At 46.3% G+C, this 17657-nt stretch overlaps 1 protein-coding gene across 2 annotated transcripts in view; it reads left to right on the forward strand.

Annotated features, from left to right (window-relative positions):
* The window catches only part of NR1H4 (nuclear receptor subfamily 1 group H member 4), a 304378-nt gene that overhangs the window by 145541 nt on the left and 141180 nt on the right, over positions 1 to 17657 (forward strand). For both annotated transcript variants that reach the window (XM_075342389.1, XM_075342390.1), the window contains exon 4: positions 10112 to 10245. In XM_075342389.1, the coding sequence (XP_075198504.1) occupies positions 10112 to 10245 (134 nt within the window). The remainder of the gene's footprint in view (positions 1 to 10111; positions 10246 to 17657) is intronic.

The raw sequence follows: 17657 nt of genomic DNA on the forward strand, positions 1-17657 counted from the left end.
TCCTCCGACTTTCCCACTCCACCGTCGAAGGGAGTGCTTCTGGGGCCTCCAACCCCATCTCCAGATCCACCGGCAGGCGGCCAGGCCGAGCCCTCATCAGATACGCTGGGGTGCACTTCGTCGAGCTAGAGGGGATATTATTGTACATGTCGACCAGGTCGGGTAACTTTTCCGGCCACAGGTTCCGTTCTTCCAATGGTAGCGTCTTGAGAAGCCCCAGGACCAAGTGGTTCATTTTCTCGCACATGCCATTGGTTTGGGCGTGGTACGGAGTGGTCCGGATTTTCTTGCAGCCGTACAACTGGCAGAATTCGTGGAACACCTCTGCTTCAAAGGCCGGGCCTTGGTCAGTCAGCACCTTTTCGGGGTACCCATGGGGTCGGCAAAAATAAGCCTGGAACGCTCGAGCAGCAGTTCGACCAGTCAGGTCCTTAACGAGGACTACCACCATAAATCTTGAGTAGTGGTCTACAATGGTCAATGCGTAGGTGTACCCACTTCGGCTAGGGGTGAGCTTGACATGGTCTAGGGCGACCAACTCCAGCGGCTGATGGGTGACTATTGGATGTAAGGGTGCCCTCTGGCTAGTCTCGTCCTTCCTCCTTAGCGTACAAGGACCGCACTCTCGGCACCAGGCTTCCACCGATTCACGCATCCCACTCCAATAGAACCGCTCCCTCAACAGCATCTCCAGCTTCTTCCACCCGAAGTGGCCAGCACCATCATGGTATGCCCGCAGGACAGTAGCGACGTCAGCTTGAGGAATGACCAACTGGCAGATTTTCTCGTGGGTCTTCGGGTTGATCAGCTCATGGTACAGCCTCCCTTGGTGTAGGTAAAGCCGTTTCCGTTCCTTCCACAAGCGTTGAGCTTCGGCTGGAGTGGCAGGGTCTATTCCCGTAGCACCTTGTTCCACCAGAGTCTTGACAAGGCGAACAGCCGGCGCTTGGTCCTGAGCTTCCTGCCACTCTTGACTGGGCCGTAGGTCCAGATCCACTCGTTGCTGGTGTACTTGTACCCTCTCAGTAGGCGGCTGGTGAAACGCAGGCAACTCGATCTCCTCGAGGTCGTCATCCTCGCACCCCTCTTCTGACAAATGGGGCATTCGGGAGAGTGCATCCGCATTTATGTTGACGCGACCGGCTCGGTACTTTATGGTGAAATCATAGTTGGCTAGCCAGGCCACCCACCGCTGCTCCAACGCGCCCAACTTGGCCGTGTTCAGGTGAGTCAGCGGATTGTTGTCCGTAAATGCGGTGAATGTTGCTGCCGCCAAGTAGTGGCGGAACCGCTCCGTGATAGCCCACACCAACGCCAATAGCTCGAGCTTGAAGGAGCTGTAGTTCTCAGGGTTCCTTTCGGTCGGCCGGAGTTTTCGGCTAGCATAGGCAATCACCTTCTCCTTTCCATCCTGGACCTGGGATAGGACCGCTCCTAGCCCCACGTTACTGGCGTCCGTGTGGAGGATGAACGGGCGCCCATAATCAGGGTACGCCAGGACCTCTTCTCCGGTCAAGGCCGCCTTCAACTGGCAAAAGGACTCCTCATGCTTGTCCTCCCACGACAGGGGGGCTCCAATGGGTCTACCACCTTTGGTCTGTCCCACGAGGAGGTCTTGCATGGGGGCAGCCATCTTCGTGTACCCCTTTATAAAGCGCCGATAGTACCCCACCAGACCCAGAAACTGCCTTACTTCCCTCACTGTAGTTGGTCTCGGCCAGCTCTGGATGGCAGTAATCTTCTCAGGGTCGGGGGCAACACCATCCGCACTCACCACATGCCCTAGATACTGCACCCGGGGTTTCAGCAGGTGGCATTTAGAGGGCTTCAATTTCATCCCGTACTTGGCAAGGGACGCGAACACCTCGGCCAGATGCTCCAGATGGGCCTCATACGTCTGGGAATAAACAATCACATCATCCAAGTACAACAGGACGGTCTCGAAGTTTAAATGTCCCAGGCAGCACTCCATCAGCCGTTGAAAGGTCCCGGGGGCATTGCACAGCCCAAACAGCATGCTATTGAATTCACAGAGCCCCATCGGGGTGGTGAAGGCGGTCTTCTTCCGGTCCTCTGGGGCCACGGCCACTTGCCAGTATCCGCTGGTGAGGTCAAGGGTCGAGAAGTAATTTGCGGTTCTTAGTGCAGCCAAAGACTCTTCAATCCGAGGTAATGGATAGGCATCTTTATGGGTTATCTGGTTGATCTTCCGGTAGTCCACACACATCCGCATGGTACCATCCTTCTTCTTGACCAGTACCAACGGAGCGGCCCAGGGACTACAGCTGTCCCGAATAACCCCTGCCTCCTTCATATTCCTCAACATATCTTTGGCACACTGGTAATGTGCAGGGGGAATAGGTCTATACCTCTCTTTGATAGGGGGATGTTCACCGGTGGGGATGTGGTGTTGGACCCCCTTGATCTGCCCAAAGTCTAGGGGGTGCTTACTAAAAACCTGTTCATACTCCTGCACCACCCTGTATACCCCTGCCCTGTGATGTGTAGGGGTATCCTCAGTGCCCACATGTAGCTGTTGATGCCACTCCTTTGTCTCCCCCTGGGGTGGGGAAGTGCTGGTGGTAGGTGGGAGTGTGGATGGACTGGCTTCATGGATAGTGTGAGGGTCCAGGGTGAGCAGCTTGGCAATGGTGGCATACCGGGGAAGCCTGACTGCTTCCTCTCCACAGTTCAGCACTCTCACAGGCACTCTCCCTTTCTTCACATCCACCACCCCTCGGGCGGCCATTACAGTGGGCCAGTGCTCGGAAGGCATGGGCTCCATCATCGCAGGGTAGTCACGCCCCTGAGGCCCTACTGCTGCCCTACACCAGATCATCATCTCACTCCTAGGGGGCACAGTCAATGGAGCAACATCCATCACTCTCACTCCACCAATCTCCCCTCCTGTTGAGCTTACATGCTGGCGGTACATCAGGGCCCGGATCTCACGCTGCACAGCCCTCTGCCGGCTCCCTGCCGCTGTGGCGGCCAGCTGTTGTAATAGGGTTAACACATCAGCCATGCAGTGCTCCATCACATTGGTTCCCAGCACTATTTTCGGGTTATGATCACTGGGTTCATTCATGATCACAATCATACCCTGGTGTTGCAGTTCGGCTTGCCCCACTGTCATAGCCACTTGTTTATACCCCACCTGGGTCAATGGAAGTCCATTAGCGGCAATCAACGTTATACTATTGTCTGGGGGCGCCAGCTCGTCTACGGCCCAATACCGCTGGTACAACGTGTACGGTATGGTAGTTACCTGTGATCCAGTGTCCAAGAGAGCCATCACTGGTATGCCGTCCACAGCCACGGGGATGATAGGGCGGGCCCCGATATATCGATCCCGCCAGTCCGGGGGGCCACGATGTTCTACTCCTGAGGATTGGCCCGGGGCCCCAGGGGTTGCTCGTTTAACGGGCACGGTCGGAAGTAATGACCCGGCTTACGGCACTTGTAGCAGATTGGGGGTCTGCTCCGCGGGTTGTTAGCACTTTTCCGCTGCATCCAGGGAACATCCTCGGGACTGTCAACAAGCTGTATCTGTGCTGGAGGCTGAGGTCTGGTCAGAGGTTGTAGTGCAGCCAGGATTTTGGCAAGGTCTCCGTCCATGCGACGGACCTGGGCTGCCAGTTCTTCCACTGTGCTGCTTGGGGCTGCAGGTGCTGGAGAGGTTGGTTTGGCTGAGGCCGCCACAACGGGAGCCGTCTCGACGGGCCACGGGGCGGGTTCCAGAACTTCGGTTGCTGGGGGCTGTAGTGCTTTAATGGCCCGCTCCTTTAACACAGCAAAGTCCACATCAGGGTGTTCCAGGGCCCACAGCCGGAGTTGTTTACGATCCTCAGGGGACCTCATCCCCTGCGCAAATTGCTCCACTAACATCTTGTTGCTATCCGCCTCATTAATAGGGTTCGCCCGCTTCAGCGTGCGGAGGGCGGTCTGCAGACGTAGAGCATAGTCCCGAATGCTATCCCCAGCTCGTTGCCGGCACTGGTAAAACTGCATCCTCAGCTCAGCTTCAGTCTGGGTCTCGAAGGCAGTCTGTAGCTTCTCAAAGATGGTGATTACAGAGAGCCGGTCCCCCTCGGCCCAGGTCTCCGCTTCCTGCTCCGCCGCACCGGTTAACTGGCCTAGCACTATCGCTGCCCATTGCTTATCAGTCAGGGGGTACAGCTCTAGCAACGGGTTAAGCTTTTTCCGGAAGGCCTGTAGGGCATCCGGTTTCCCGTCATACTGCGGTAGCCAGGCAGCTCCGGGCGCATAGGGCAAGGAGAACGGCATGACCTGAGCGAGCGCGGGGGCCGCGGCACCTCCCGCCGGTATGGCCGGGACCTGGGCAGGTCCATTCCCATCCGCGGGTGCCGCTGCGACCACCGCTCCTCCAGCGGCTCCGTCGGGCGCAGACATCTTGTTTCCGTCCCCCTTAGCTCTTTCCGGCCCCTCCTCTCTCGGGGCGGGGTTTTGGCCTTCGCGCCTCTGCTACTCGAGAAGACGCTCGAGCGGGAACTTTTCGCGCCAAAGATGGCGACTTCTGAAATTTTCTTGCCGGGTACCTCCGGCGGTAACAAGGCGCACCTCTACCAGACGCAGAGCGGTAGGATCCTGTTCGTGATGCCAAGTTGTCGCGGGCGGGGAGGAGGGTGTCAGCACACTACGCTCACCCCTTCTGCTCGGGTCCGGCGGCTGCCGCTGCTCAGTGGTGGCTCGAGCAGTGGGCCGGATCCCGGGGGTTTCTCGAGCGGCACTCCTCGCCCGTGAGTGAAAGGGGGTTGTTGGGTGTGGGGATTGTTTATTGTCCGTGACGCCACCCACGGTTGTGGTGATTTCACCACCGCTGCTCAATACGGGGATCCCGGGGATGGTGATGCGGAGCAGCCAGGTGTTGTGTTGCCCCTCCGTGGGTAGGGGTTGGTGATCCCGGGGCCCGGTGATGGCTTGGGAGGTGCAGGGCCTGGTGGGCGCATGGACGCGTGGGCAGCGCTGTGCCTTGCGGCACTGTGGTACTCACTCAGCCTGAGACGTTGACACAGTTTTTACGGTAAACCAAACGGCTGGTAAGACGGTCCCACGGACGGCTGCACTTGCTCTCCCAGTAGGTGACGTTGATGTTCCTCTTCCTAGCACCTTTGTGTACTTGTTGGTTGCGATGGGTCCCCACCGGTAACCCGCTCCCCGGCTTCAAGCTGGACCGGAGGAGCTCTACTCTTTGCCCGCAGGCGCTGGCCCCGAGAGACTGGTGCCTTGGCGGTGGCGGCGTCTCTCTTACACTGGCTGGGCTGTTGCCTTCAATCGGGACTTGGTTGTTGGGGGATCTACGTCCCCTTCACTGACGGATTCGGCAAATTCTGGCGACTCCTAGCCTTGCCGGGGTCCGAGAGGCCCCTGCCCTGGTGCTGACTGTCCTTCGGAACACTGCTCCAGACCGCCGGGCACACAGCCTCCGGGGTCCTTCCAGGAACTTCCAAACGGTCCCCCTCCAGACAGTCACCGCCGTTGCTGACCTTGCTGACCTGTCCTGCACACAGCTGGACTACCTCAGGCTTTTGCACACTCCTTCTGTTCTGTCACCTCTCTCTTGCTTTCCTCCTTTACTACTTTTCTTCCTTCACTTTCACTTAGTTGTTTACTCCTTTCTAGCCCTCAGCTAGACTTTACTTCACTCTTGCCCTGCCTGGGCTCAACTCTCAAGCTCTTCCCTGAGCTGACTCTGATTTTTTTCCCGCCTCCAGAGCTGTGATCTCCTCGGTGGGCGGAGCCAACCGCCTGGCCCACCCCCTGGTGTGAATCATCAGCCTCTGGAGGAAGGCAACAAGGATTTTTGTTTAGCTTTGGTGTTCCTAACTGGGATGTAGGGTGTGGTGGTGTGTGACCTGTGTCCCCTGGCTTGCCCAGGGTGACACAACTGCATCAGCTGATCATCGCCAGGTCTGAGAGAGAGAGAGAGAAAGATGAGAGAAAAAAGAGAGAAGAAAAAGAGAGAGAGAAGAGAGAGAGAAGAGAGAGAGAAGAGAGAGGAGAGAGAGAAGAGAGAGACAAGGAGAGAGAGCAATGCAGCCTCATTCCGTGAACTGCTCCGATTTTAGAGTTGTGGCTCACAGCTGATGTCCGGCTCCTCCCCTCAGTGGATAATTAAATTAAATTAAATTATAATTCTAAATAAATAATTCTAATTTAAAATGAAAAATAAATTTAATTTTTTACCGGGACTAGAACTCGTGAACTAATGCTTCTGAGTCGAGAGCTCTAACCAGATTTGGTAATCTTGACTTCTGTATTGCAGACTGAAGTCTCAGATTACAGTGCGGTTCAGTTCAGGTGCTACGTGGAGAGGACACAGATTGCTCCCTGCATCTTCATGTAACAGAGCTGACAGTGTCGTGTGGGTTACTTCGGACCTGGATTGTTGTTTTGGGATTAATAAAGAGGTAAATGAGGTGTTTTTTGTCTTTTATTCTAAATAAAGGATTTTTCGCTGTGTGTGTTTCTTTACTTTTACTTTCAGTTTAATCATGGAAGGTATCTCGGGGAGACGCCTGGCATGATTAACTCATTATTACCCTGATTGCCACCGCACCGAGCTGGGTGGAGTCCTGGGACTCTCGCATTTAATGGATGCGGCAATTCCAGCTGCTGGGTGATATTGTTAGGGTGGTGGGATCCCGATAACGTGGTGCTCTCCATGCTGACAATACCAGCTTCCAGCCGTGCGGCTTTATCCTGGCTGGTATCAAATATGGGGGGAACCGCATTTTTTTTTTTTTAAATTTATCTTACTGCACGATATAGACCCACCCGCCGGCGGCTGTGATTGGTTGCAGTGAGACAGCTGTCACTCATCATGGGGCGTGTCTGACTTCAACCAATCATGGGCGCCGGTGGGCGGGGAAAGCACAGAATAGCTAATTGAATAATGAAGAGCCAGCCATTTTCAAAAGAGGAAATGCCGCTGGAGATTTGTGACAGACGTGCAGCGAGACGCCCGTGATCGGTGAGTAGGAAAGAGAGAGGGATTGTGCTGGGGACGCAGGACGCATGCAGATAGCAACGTGTGCACATAGCCTTACTGTGAAAAGCCACGTTTTTGGTGCTCAAACCATTCTCGAACGTAACTCGAACTTTTAGCAAAAAGCTCGAGTTTGTCGAACGTCTCGAACACCCCCCAAAATCACTCGAACATGAAATTGGCGAACCTCGAGCTTCGAACATCGCTCATCTCTACTCCTAACCCAATAATAATTGATTAATTGATAGGATAAGTTGAAAAAGACTTAGTAGTGATGTAGTAAAATCTAGTCAAAGTGGCTGAGTACACCCAGTATTAGGATTTCATATATACATATGTAGATAGGCATTTTGTACACCAGGGTTCACTAGAGTAAGATACACAATAATCACTATGGCTCCTAATGAATTTGACATATTTCTTACATACCATCTGTCAGCATTAGAAATGTGCTCAGATCACAGACTGAGACACATCTCGGCCGTAATTAATGGGTAGCATCAATTATAATAATTTTATTGGACCCACTCAGCCACATCTCCTAGTGCTAAATTTTGCCCACTTTTCAAAGAAGAAGGGCTGAGTTGGTACAAAAATGGCAAAAGTTAAAAGAAATGTTTGCTCAACTACATGTCCTATGTGGAATGATAGGTGATGACATGTAATTCCCTGGGGCTGGCTCTCTCTTATACTCTTTTCGTTTCTCTGTTTTTCAAATCAAGACAAAACGCCCACAGTGGGTTTCAAATACTTTGCGATAATTTTTGGGACATTAGACTAATAGACACTTGAAAAAGAACAGTTATGTATTTCTGTCACATGCTCATCTACATCTTGACAGTTTTGCGTGTGTATATCTTGTGGGGTGACAGCTGCAAAACATTCTCTCGTCTCTGTGCATCACAGACTTAGCCCTATCTTGGATCTTGTTATACCTAACTGACTGAACTTTCAGCGTCTCCCACTCTCACACCATTTCCTCATCTCACTCCCTATCTGTCGGTGTCCCCCAAGGTTCAGTTCTTGGACCACTGCTGTTATCCATCTACACATTCAGCCTGGGAGAGCTCAGAGTCCCACGGCTATCAATATCACTTCTACGCTGATGGTACTCAGATCAATTTTTCTGGACCGGACATCTCCTCCCTACTAACCAAAATCCCACAATGGCTGTCTACTATTTCATCCTTCATCTCTGCTCGATTTCTAAAACTGAACATGGACAAAACAGAATTATCTTTCCTCCTCCTCACTGAACCTCCCCAACTGACCAATCCATCAATGTCAATGGCTGCTCACTCTTCCCAGTCCCATGTGCTTGCTGCCTGGTTGTAATTCTAGACTCTGCTCTCTCGTTCAAGCCACACATCCAAGCCCTCTTCACCTCCTGCTACCTCCAACTCAAAAATATTTCCCGGATTTGAACATTCCTTCCCCAAGAAGCTGCAAAAAACCTAGTGCATGCCCTTATTATCTTCCGCCTGGACTATTGTAAAGTCCTGCTCTGTGGCTTCCCTTCTAACAGTCTCACAGCCCTACAATGTATTCTAAACTACTAATCCACCTGTTACTAATCCCCTGCTTCTCCCCAACCTCTCCTCTCTACCAATTCTCTTCACTGGCTTACCATTGCCCAACGACTCCAGTTCAAAACCCTAACCATGACATACAAAGCCATCCACAACCTGTCTCCTCCTTACATCTGTGACCTAGTCTCCTAGTACTTACCTGCACGTAACCTTCGATCCTCATAAGATATCCTTCTCTACTCCCCTCGCATCTTCTCTTCACACAATCGCATCCAAGACTTCTCCCGTGCATCCCCCATACTCTGGAATGCTCTGCCACAACATATCAGACACTCACCTACTGTGGAAACCTTCAAAAGGTACCTGAAGACCCACCTTTACCGACAAGCTTACAACCTGCAGTAGCCTTCAGTCTTCTATAGTGCTGCATGACCATTTTCACCCTCACCCATCCCTTGTAGACTGTGAGCCCTTACGGGCATAGTCCTCTCTCCTCCTGTACCAGTCTGTGCCTTGTTTTGTTAATGATTATTGAACTTGTCCCCATTATGTGTACCCCTTTGCACATGTAAAGCGCCATGGAATAAATGGCGCTATAATAAATAATACTACTACTTTTGGGGACATTGTTGTAAAGGTAGGATCATATATGCAAATCGGCATTCATGCATCTTACGTAATTCCATCCAAATCACTTAATTAGTAATGTTAATAGCAGTAGCACTGATCTGATCCATAAACATTGGCCTACTCTTGTCTGTAGGTATTGCTACAACATTCATCTTCATTGTCTTCATTGTTAAGATCAAGCCATCCAAAGCAAACTTGAATCTAGTGCAATAACTAAAGAATTAAAGGAGCCAGTAATGTTTTCAGTAGGGAACTGCATTTATTAAGATCAACGAATGATCACCTAAGGGTGTCAAAGTGGTTTTCAGCTGGGCCCACACATTTTTGTGTATGGGGCTAAGAAATAACTACCTGCCAGTTTTGCTTGGGGATAGTCTCTGTTGGCTCAGTTGGTGATTCCCATGCTTCATTTCCCCTTTCATCAAAGAAGCATCTACTCTTCCTGTCTGCTCTGTTGACGGGCAAAAGTCATACTGATCTAAAGCCTGCTCCGCGCAGTAAGGCAGCGAGGAACCAGCTGTTGATAAGCATGACATCAAGAGAGACATCCTGTCAACAGAGCGGAAGAAATGTGACTTCAGTAGAAGCTGGGGAATTCCCGAAAGGAGTGTTCCATGATTGCTCTAAACCGTTACAGATCAGAGCCGGGTAGAACAGGCAGGTATAACTACCTGCCTGTTTGTTCTTGACCCATACACAAAAATAATAAAAGTCCAAGATAACTCCTTTAAGACAAGTATGAACATCCACACAAGGGTTCTAGATGCACTATATAGACATTTGTATTCTTTTTTCCACACATGTTCCTAAGCATCAAAAATCAAAAAATCAAATCTAAGCCTGGAAAAAGAAGACTAAAAAAAAGGACTTCATTTTACACTATATTAGTAAAGACAGCAAAAATATAGAGCTCCTATATTAAACATTTTTCTTATAATCACAGGTTTATTAACAGAGATCCAGTGCAAATCAAAACGGCTTCGAAAAAATGTTAAACTCCCGTCTGAAAAATCATTTCCTGAAGAGAACGATGGCATAGAGATTAAGCAAGTGACATCTACAACAAAGATGAATCGGGTATGAAGGTTGATCTTTAATGGTCAAGTATTTAAGATATCCAGCAAATGTTTAGTTTTGTCTTCCATTACGTCTGTGTTGAATGTATCAATAAGTTGATATTGCTTGGACAAGTGTAGAGGAATAAAGCAAGTGTGGTTAAATAACTGCTCACCTACTGTAATTGTACAAGCATATTCACAAGTCTAGTGTCAGGATTTACAATATGAAAGGCTGGCACGCTGCTGTCTTCAAGCTACCCAACCTTATATTGGTTGTAGGGATAATGCAGTGTGTAACAAAATACGAAATTCCTCTAAAAATGTTTTGAGCTTCCACCTGCACTACCAGCACCTTGAAACAGGGATATGTTCTCGAGGTAGATCTGTCGCAAAATATATGGCCTATCCATATGAGAAGGAGAAACCTCTGTAAATAACATGTACTGTTGTGGAAGAATACTGCCATCCAAAAAAAAAATTATATATTTTTTTCAGTAACACTTTTTTCCCCCAAAAAATAGGCCTACTAAACAATATGCTTGGGAGGTAAGAAATACCAGATAGAGAAGATTTAAACAGACACTTCTGTAATAATCAGACAAGACCAGAATTGTAAATGGAATGCAATATTTAGAAGCATTGTCCTGTCAGATAAAAAGTTGCTTATGGGTGCATGCCCACAATTAGTATTAACATCATATTTCCATTGTGTCCAAAATGCTGCAGTACAGTACAAGCACAGTGGAAGAGATTTTTAGAAATTCCATGCCTGTGGTGCTTTTATATGCAGTGTAAACTGACCTGCGCCGCAGCTTTCCGAACCAGTGTATGTCAATTCATGCTTGTGGAGATGGCAGTGTTCTGAGCAGGGAGAACACAGCGAAAGTCTGCTGCACCCAGAACCCTGATCGTGGGCATGGGCAGCTGTGTTGTCCTGCAGAGACCACTTGAGTTCTAGACACAGTGTCTTCTACTACTGTGGGGATCATGGGAACTTATCCTTAAGGGTTTGTCCCATGAACAAAGTGCTGTATAATGTGTAGTTCATAGAAAAATCAAGCATTTTCACAACTGGATGGGTGTTAAATAATGTTCTGCGTAGAGATAAACTTATAATGGTGCATCTGCTGTATCGTATGTTACAGCCTGTGCCCGAGCAAGTAGAGGTGCTTTAGCTGCAGTCAGTACATGTGATTTGTATTCATCAGACGGAGGGAAGACTATTGAATATTCTCTACCGATGGTTCTAAAGCCTATTCCATACTTATGGCTTTACGTAGAGATCATACAGTCATATGAAAAAGTTTGGGCGCCCCTATTAATGTTAACCTTTTTTCTTTATAACAATTTGGGTTTTTGCAACAGCTATTTCAGTTTCATATATCTAATAAATGATGGACTGAGTAATATTTCTGGATTGAAATGAGGTTTATTGTACTAACAGAAAATGTGCAATCCGCATTCAAACAAAATTTGACAGGTGCAAAAGTGTGGGCACCTCAACATAAAAGTGACATTAATATTTTGTAGATCCTCCTTTTGCACAAATAACAGCCTCTAGTCGCTTCCTGTACCTGTTAATGAGTTCCTGGATGAAGGTATATTTGACCATTCCTGTTTACAAAACAATTCCAGTTCAGTTAAGTTTGATGGTCGCCGAGCATGGACAGCACGCTTCGAATCATCCCACAGATATTCAATGATATTCAGGTCTGGGGACTGGGATGGCCATTCCAGAACATTGTAATTGTTCCTCTGCATGAATGTCTGAGTAGATTTGGAGCGGTGTTTTGGATCATTGTCTTGCTGAAATATCCGTCCCCTGCATAACTTTAACTTCGTCACTGATTCTTGCACATTATTGTCAAGAATCTGCTGATACTGAGTTGAATCCATGCGACCCTCAACTTTAACAAGATTCCCGGTGCCGGCATTGGCCACACAGCCCCAAAGCATGATGGAACCTCCACCAAATTTTACTGTGGGTAGCAAGTGCTTTTCTTGGAATGCTGTGTTTTTTTGCCTCCATGCATAATGCCTTTTTGTATGACCAAACAACTCAATATTTGTTTCATCACTCCACAGGATCTTCTTCCAAAATGTAACTGGCTTGTCCAAATGTGCTTTTGCATACCTCAGGCGACTCTGTTTGTGGCGTGCTAGCAGAAATGGCTTCTTTTGCATCACTCTCCCATACAGCTTCTCCTTGTGCAACATGCGCTGTATTGTTGACCGATGCACATTGACACCATCTGCAGCAAGATGATGCTGCAGCTCTTTGGAGGTGGTCTGTGGATTGTCCTTGACTAATCTCACCATTCTTCTTCTCTGCCTTTCTGATATTTTTCTTGGCCTGCCACTTCTTGGCTTAACAAGAACTGTACCTGTGTTCTTCCATTTCCTTACTATGTTCCTCACAGTGGAAACTGACAGTTTAAATCTCTGAGACAACTTTTTGTATCCTTCCCCTGAACAACTATGTTGAATAATCTTTGTTTTCAGATCATTTGAGAGTTGTTTTGAGGAGCCCATGATGCCACTCTTCATAGGAGATTCAAATAGGAGAACTACTTGCAAGTGGCCACCTTAAATACCTTTTCTCATGATTGGATACACCTGCCTCTGAAGTTCAAAGCTCAATGAGGTTACAGAACCAATTTAGTGCTTTAGTAAGTCAGTAAAAAGTAGTTAGGAGTGTTCAAATCAAGAAATTGATAAGGGTGCCCATACTTTTGCACCGGTCAAATTTTGTTTAAATGCGGATTGCACATTTTCTGTTAGTACAATAAACCTTATTTCAATCCAGAAATATTACTCAGTCCATCAGTTATTAGATATATGAAACTGAAATAGCTGTTGCAAAAACCCAAATTGTTATAAAGAAAAAGGGTTAACATTAATAGGGGTGCCCAAACTTTTTCATATGACTGTATGTGCTATAGAAGATGTAAGTAAATAAGTAAATCACACCAGTAAAATACAAGGAGCTCAGTGGCTGTACTCAGCTGCTTTTTCAGTTTGCACATATAGCCGTGAGCATGCCATTTATCAAGGTTCTTTGATACAGCACATATAATCCCTAATTAGATTAAAGAAATAGGCAAGGAATAGTAACGATATAAGCATGAAATAGCGCTATCCTACATCAGTAATAGAAAATATTCACTTATCTATCCTCCCTCCTTCTTTGGAATAAATATAAACAGCACCTAATGTATTAATACATGATAGGGAGGGTGGTTACACAGAATGGCACAAAGCAGGGGCAGCATTATAAGTTTATCTTGCACAGCAACAATTTTTTTTTACTCCCCTAAAGGCCCCGTCACACACAGAGATAAATCTTTGGCAGATCTGTGGTTGCAGTGAAATCATGGACATATTGTTCCATTTGTACACAGCCACAAACCTGGCACTGATTGTCCACAATTTCACTGCAACCACAGATCTGCCAAAGATTTATCTCTGTGTGTGACAGGGCCTTTAGGAACAAGCCATTTTGTACATAGCCTCATTTTTCAATTCTGACGATATATAGAAGAAAATGGCACTTCCTTCATGTGGATTGAGAGGATATTGGGGTGCACTTCAGGTTTCAAGGCCAAGTAAACAAGAAGTAGCAAGGCACTCCCAGGGTACGATGAAAAGTATATTTATTTATTCATGTGCATGACAAAACGTTTTCGGCCCAAATTGGACCTTCCTCAGTAGCACATGTGTGAGGAGAGACGCTGTATGGGCTACAGGCGCGGGATCCACCGCTGCATGGGGGCTGCCATAATAAATATACTTTTCATCGTACCCTGGGAGTGCCTTGCTACTTCTCATTTTTCAATTCTGACCAGCGTTCCTTTATGATGTAAAAAGTGAGGAACACTTCAACAGATCCCAGAGATTCTGAAATTGTTTTTTCATGACACATTGTGCTTCAGGATCGTGGTAAATTTTGGTGGGGGTTTAGGAAATTAAAAGGGTTAAAAGTTTATCAGCAATTTCTAATTTCAATTCAGTGAAAGGAATCAGCTCTTTGTGTTGTTTCACAATCAACACATTTGAGCACCCATGACACTCAGCCAAGCACCTCAAGTACCTGAGCCCCCCAGTGCTCGATTGAGTATCAAGCAGTGGTGAGCACGTTCACTCATCACTAGCTATGACACACTAAAAAAAATGCTTTTAAAAAAAAAAATATATATATATATATAAATAATAAATAAATAAATATTATTTGCATTACTTTTGCATTATTTTGAGAGCTATTATTTTTCCATACTTCTCCCAACAAAGCCATGTGAGTACTTTTAGGTACATAATATTTTTTATCATTTTTTTATTCCAGGTTTTGGAATTTTTGTTTTTACATAAATATTCATATTTATTAGTGTAATAAGTTGTGTTTTTTTATTTTGTGGGCTTTTTTAAAAAATAATTTTTGAATTTTTTTCTTAACGTTTTTTATTTTTTTACTTAGTCCCTCTATTAAAGGGGTTGGTCACCCATATTTTTTATTGTCTAGTTCGATATTATATTGAGAAACAATGTTTCTCTCAAATACCTTGTGTTGGCAATAGTGCCTGTGAGAGGCGCTATTGCAGACCGCTGTTCCCTGCTGTGGTGATGTCACGTCAAGTGCCACACACGTCACAGCCCTACGGCCGGCTGCAGTCTTCCTGACTCACTGAGCTGTGAGCGGCGTTTCACTGCTTGTCACAGCCCATCTGCTCCCTGCTCCATCCTCCCTCACAGCAGAACGCTGCAAGCAGGAGATGCGCTGTGCTGTGACAGCGGTAAAACATCGTCCATAGCCCAGTGAGTCAGGAATATTGCAGACGGCCGCAGGGATGTGACGTGTGCGGCACTTGACGTGACGTCACCGGAGCTGGGAACAGCGGTCTGCAATAGCGCCTCTCACAGGTATTATTGCCAACACAAGGTATTTGAGAGAAACATTGTTTCTCAATATAATATCGAACTAGACAATAAAAAATATGGGTGAACCACCCCTTTTAACATTTATTCTTCTGATCACTGGGGATGCAGATGCATTGCAATAGACATGTATTGAAATACATGAGACCTGTCAGGTCAGAGTAGACAAAATTTTGGTCTGCAAGCATTGATGTTTTAATATTTTCCATTACAGACAATGTAGTATAAATATAAATTTTCCAGCTACTGTGTATATGTCTTTTACATAACAAGCAAAAACTGTCTTGTAAATTTTGTTCATAGCCTTAAAGTCAATAATAAGTAGCATGTGACTTAGTTAATAGATTTTTCAAAAACCCATTTAAAATACTACATAAAATTGTTATGTAGGTTTATGTAACATACAGTACAATAAGATAAGCATATGCAGCAGACATCGAAGGCTAGATCATAAGATAATTCTGACAGTAGAGATCATCTTGTATTCTGAGTGCAGGGCTTTCAGATTCCTCACAAATAAATTGAAGGGCGTTGTGGCAGATAACGTAATTTGGTATATGTGGCAGACACTGCTGAGGAGCCAACTATAATGCGACTAGTCAACAGTCATAGGACCTACGCTTGAAACCAGACAGTACAAAAAAGTGTATCAAAAATGTCTGACCCCCATTGCTGTAAAGTATGTTGGAAAACCCATTTTGCTTTTATAGGTGTTTGCCTTCATAAAGATGTGCACGCCATGTAAGAAGTGAACATATGCGGCCGAGGGTTCTGGTGTAAGAGAACAAACAGTCCCCAACTGCTGAATAGTTAATAGTTCATGACTCATCATAACATAGCATTGGTCACATGAAGGGCACCTTGTGTTTATATAGCCTGGGGGATGGGCTCTCAGAGTTATATAGGGTTTCCTATCAAGCACTACGTTTGATAAATAATTCAACAACTATATGGCATTACCTAAACAAGCCAACAGACTGGCAATATGCATATGGATTCTAAACCTACATAGCTGTCTTTGAACTGTCACGGGTATGTAACAGTTGACAAACAACCCTGTGGTATCCGGCTGCAGAAGGTCGCTGCGTTTGGCTGCAAAAACTGCTCCTTGATATTCCATCCTTTCCTCTGTGGTGTGATTGCAGCTTTGTGTGTCTACTCTGTTAGGGTTTACTGTTTCCCCTTTAGGACCCTGCAGAGATTTTTTTTCCTTCCAGCTGCTAATCATTTTCACTCACCCTCTGTGTCTTTATATACCTGCATTTCCCCTTGGTATACTGCTAGTGATAGAGTTAGTTTCTATATGGTCCTGATTGCAAGCAGTTGACTTGTAATCATCTGGAGAAACCTTGTTGTATGTTGCTGTTCCTCTCTTTAACTCATCTTGTAGATAAGTTGTTTGTTTGCTTTCCTGTTTGTTTTCCCTGTGTGTTCTTTAGAACTTAGTGGGGTTGACTAGCGCTCATCCCACTTATCTAGGGCCCAGTTTTGGGTCAGCCAGGGCCAGATATCCTGCTTGGCGCATAGGTATGGAACTTATCTAGGGATGTCAGGGGACTCAGAGGCTAGCGGAAGGTCTTATTAGGGGTCACCAGCTCCCCCTCCCGTAGACACAGGGTTCCCCTCTTTCCTCACCTCCCTTTTCTCTGTTTCCCCACACCTAGCAAGACAGCTCCATGATTGGTATAAACTGCATTATTTGAGACCAAGTTACTTTTTTTATTATTATTATAAATTATTTTATTGTGTGATTGTTTATGGTTATCCTTTGATTAATTTGGATACACGGTCATTGTATTATTTGCGATTTTACTTAATTGGGCTTTTTTTTGTATATTACATTTACTCGGGACCTTGAGTTTTGCACTTTTTAAATGTGATGTGTCTGCATATATGTTTTTTTTCTGATAACCTAAAAAATATTTGTGAAATATACATGCTACTGGGGGTATGGATAGTATTCAAACCCCTTTAAATATTTCACTCTTTGTTTAATTGTAGCCATTTGGTAAATTAAAAAAAAAATCATTTTTTTTCTCATTACTGTACACTCTGCACAGAAAAAAAACAGAAATGTAGAAATGTTTGCAAATTTATTAAACATGAAAACTGAAATATCACATGGTCATAAGCAGGGCCGGCTCCAGGTTTTTGTGGGCCCCGGGCGGAAGAGTCCCAGTGGGCCCCATCCACACACAGACACCGATACGAACACGTACATATACATATTTAAAGACAAACTCACAAAAATACATATAAACAGACAAATCTATACAGTCATATACACTTACAGACAGACACACACACACACAAACACAAGTCTGCTACATACAGACAGACACACACACACAAGTCTGCTACATACAGACAAACACACACAACTCAGCTACATACAGACAAACACACACAACTCTGCTACATACAGACAAACACACACAACTCTGCTACAAACAGACAAACACACACAACTCTGCTACATACAGACAAACACACACAACTCTG

The sequence above is a fragment of the Anomaloglossus baeobatrachus genome, chromosome 4 (assembly GCF_048569485.1).
Source record: "Anomaloglossus baeobatrachus isolate aAnoBae1 chromosome 4, aAnoBae1.hap1, whole genome shotgun sequence".
In the NCBI taxonomy this organism is placed as follows: domain Eukaryota; kingdom Metazoa; phylum Chordata; class Amphibia; order Anura; family Aromobatidae; genus Anomaloglossus; species Anomaloglossus baeobatrachus.